Genomic DNA, 2929 nt, shown 5'->3' on the forward strand with positions numbered 1-2929 from the left:
CTTTGAGGGTCTTGTTTTTATCTGTCTTATTATCTCTCCAGGTATAACTAGATAAGATGGGCTGGATAAACAATCTGGAGGAGAAAACAATGGGACTGGCCCTTTCAGGGGGACATGGGAGAGGGGTAAGGTGGGGGAAAGGAAGTGGTGTTAACCCAGGGACAAAGGAACAAGTGGCGAGGAGGGTGTAAGAAGCCTGGAAGGGCGTGATCAAGGGCAGTGTAACCAAGAGGAATTACTAAAGCCCAGATGAAGGCTGAGCATGACAGTAGAACAAGAGGAAAGTAAAAGGAAATAGAGGAAAGAACTAGTAGCCATTTATAGAGGTCTAAACACAGGTATGTACATATGTACATATATTTATATGATGGGGAAATAGATCTATGTGCATATATTTATAGGTTTAATATTAAGCTAGCAGATGGACATTGGTCCTACACTCAAGTACCCCCTCAATGCAACAACACTTTGTTCTATTAAACTGGCATTCCATGATGCTCACGATCACTGAAGACAAAATGGGTGCATAAGACAAATGTGGTGAAGAAAGCTGATGGTGCCCTGCTATCCAAAAATACAGCGTTTAGGGTCTTAAGGGCTTGAAGGTAAACTAGCGGCTATCTAGCTCAGAAGCAACAAAGCCCACATAGAAGCACATCAGCCTGTGAGATCCTGAGGTACCGAAGGGATCAGTTTTCAGGCATCAAAGAACAAAAAAATCATATCATCCTGTGCTCACCTCCCTGACACGACCGCTGAAGACAAATGGGTGCATAACCAAATGCAGCGAAGAAAGCTGATGGTGCCTGGCTATCAAAAGATATAGTGTCAAGGGTCTTAAAGGCTTGAAGGTAAACTAGCGGCTATCTAGCTCAGAAGCAACAAAGCCCACATAGAAGAAGCGCATCAGACTGTGAGATCACAAGGTGTCGAAGGGATCAGGTATCAGGCATCAAAGAACAAAAAAATCCTATCATTGTGAATGAGGGGAAGTACGGAGTTGGCACCCAAAGCTCACTTGGAGGCAACTGGACATCCCCTTACAGAAGGGTCACAGGGAGGAGACAAGCCAGTCAGGGTGCATGCAGTGTAGTAACGATGAAACATACAACTTTTCTCTAGTTCTTTAATGCTTCTTCCCCCCACTATCATGATCCCAATTCTACCTTACAAATCCAGCTAGACCAGAGGATGTACACTGGTACAGATACGAACTGGAAACAGGGAATCCAGGACAGATCAGATGAACCCTTCAGGACCAGTGATGAGAGTAGAGATACCACCCAGAGGGTAGAGGGAAGGAGGAGTAGAAAGGGGGAACTGATTACAAGCATCTACATATAACCTACACCACCACTCCCTGACACCCCCCCCGGGGATGGGGGGGGGCAGACAACAGAAAAGTGGGTAAAGGCAGACATTGGACAGTTGGCAGTATAAGACATGATAAAATATAATTTATAAATTACCAAGGGCTCGTGGAGGATGGGGGGAGGGGGAAAACGAGGAGTTGATACCAAGGGCTCAAGTAGAAAGCAAATGTTTTTAGGATGATGATGGCAACAAATGTACAAATGTGCTTGACACAATGGATGTTATATATGGATTGTGGTAAGAGTTGTACAAGCCCCCAATAAAAACAAAATAAATAAACACATAACGAATGCTTGCATAGTGGGTAACAAATACAAGATCATTTAACAACTATTTACCAAATAATAAAATCTGTATCAAGAATACTAATATGGGTTCCATCTATTGAGTGAGTTCATGTTTTAACAACAAAGCTTAATACTTCATACATTCTATCTCACTCATCGCTTAAAGGTACCCTAAGGCAAGTATTATTCTCATTTATATTGACTCCTTTGAGTCTCTCATTATAACCCATAGAATGATTATCTTCAGGAGTTTTAACCTATTAGATATAATGGACCTATATGGGTGCTTCCAAAAGCTCACAGAAAAATGGAATCGCTTTTTCCCACCCCCTGTAGAGCCACTCACCCTGCAGGTCTGTGGCGATCCGCAGACATTCCTCTCTTTTCCGCAGGATGGGGTTTGTTAAAGTTGTCAAGAACAAGGCCTACTTCAAGAAATACCAAGTGAAACTTAGAAGACGACGACGAGAGGGCAAAACTGATTATTATGCTCGAAAACGCTTGGCAATCCAAGATAGAAATAAGTACAATACACCCAAATACAGGATGATAGTTCGTGTAACCAACAGGGATATCATCTGCCAGATTGCTTATGCCCATATAGAAGGGGATATGACTGTCTGTGCAGCTTATGCTCACGAACTTCTTAAGTATGGTGTGAAAGTTGGCCTGACCAATTATGCTGCAGCATATTGTACTGGCCTGCTGCTGGCCTGCAGGCTTCTTAATAGGTTTGGCATGGACTATGAAGGCCAAGTGGAGGTAACTGGAGATGAACACAATGTGGAAAGCATTGACAGTCAACCTGGTGCCTTCACCTGCTATCTGGATGCTGGCCTTGCCAGGACTACCACTGGAAATAAAGTGTTTGGGGCTCTGAAGGGGGCTGTGGACGGAGGCTTGTCTATCCCTCATACTACCAAGCGATTCCCCGGTTATGATTCAGAAAGCAAGGAATTCAATGCAGAGGTGCATCGAAAACACATCCTGGGTCAGAACGTCGCAGAATAAATGCGCTATCTAATGGAAGAGGATGAAGATGCTTACAAGAAACAATTTTCGACTCACTCACTGTCTCTCTCACTCACTGACTCACTCTCACCCTCTCACTCTCTCACTGACTCACTGACTCTCACTCACTGTCTCTCTCACTGACTCACTCTCACTGTCTCACTGACTCACTGTCTCACTCACTCACTCACGGTCTCACTCTCACTCACTCTGTCTCACTCACTGTCTCATTCACTCACGGTCTCACTCACTCACTG

General features: G+C 44.1%; 2 protein-coding genes across 2 annotated transcripts in view; one reads left to right on the forward strand and one right to left on the reverse strand.

The window, feature by feature from the left end:
• Positions 1-2929, reverse strand: part of LEMD3 (LEM domain containing 3) — a 76137-nt gene that overhangs the window by 62419 nt on the left and 10789 nt on the right. The window lies entirely within an intron of this gene.
• Positions 2042-2929, forward strand: part of LOC101663897 (60S ribosomal protein L5-like) — a 2572-nt gene continuing 1684 nt past the window's right edge. The window contains 1 exon segment of the mRNA XM_013004113.2: positions 2042-2772. Coding sequence (XP_012859567.1) covers positions 2055-2772 — 718 coding nt within the window. The 5' untranslated portion in view covers positions 2042-2054.

This window comes from Echinops telfairi, unplaced genomic scaffold, assembly GCF_000313985.2.
Source record: "Echinops telfairi isolate 266 unplaced genomic scaffold, ASM31398v2 ScPeMD7_2;HRSCAF=8, whole genome shotgun sequence".
NCBI classification, from domain to species: domain Eukaryota; kingdom Metazoa; phylum Chordata; class Mammalia; order Afrosoricida; family Tenrecidae; genus Echinops; species Echinops telfairi.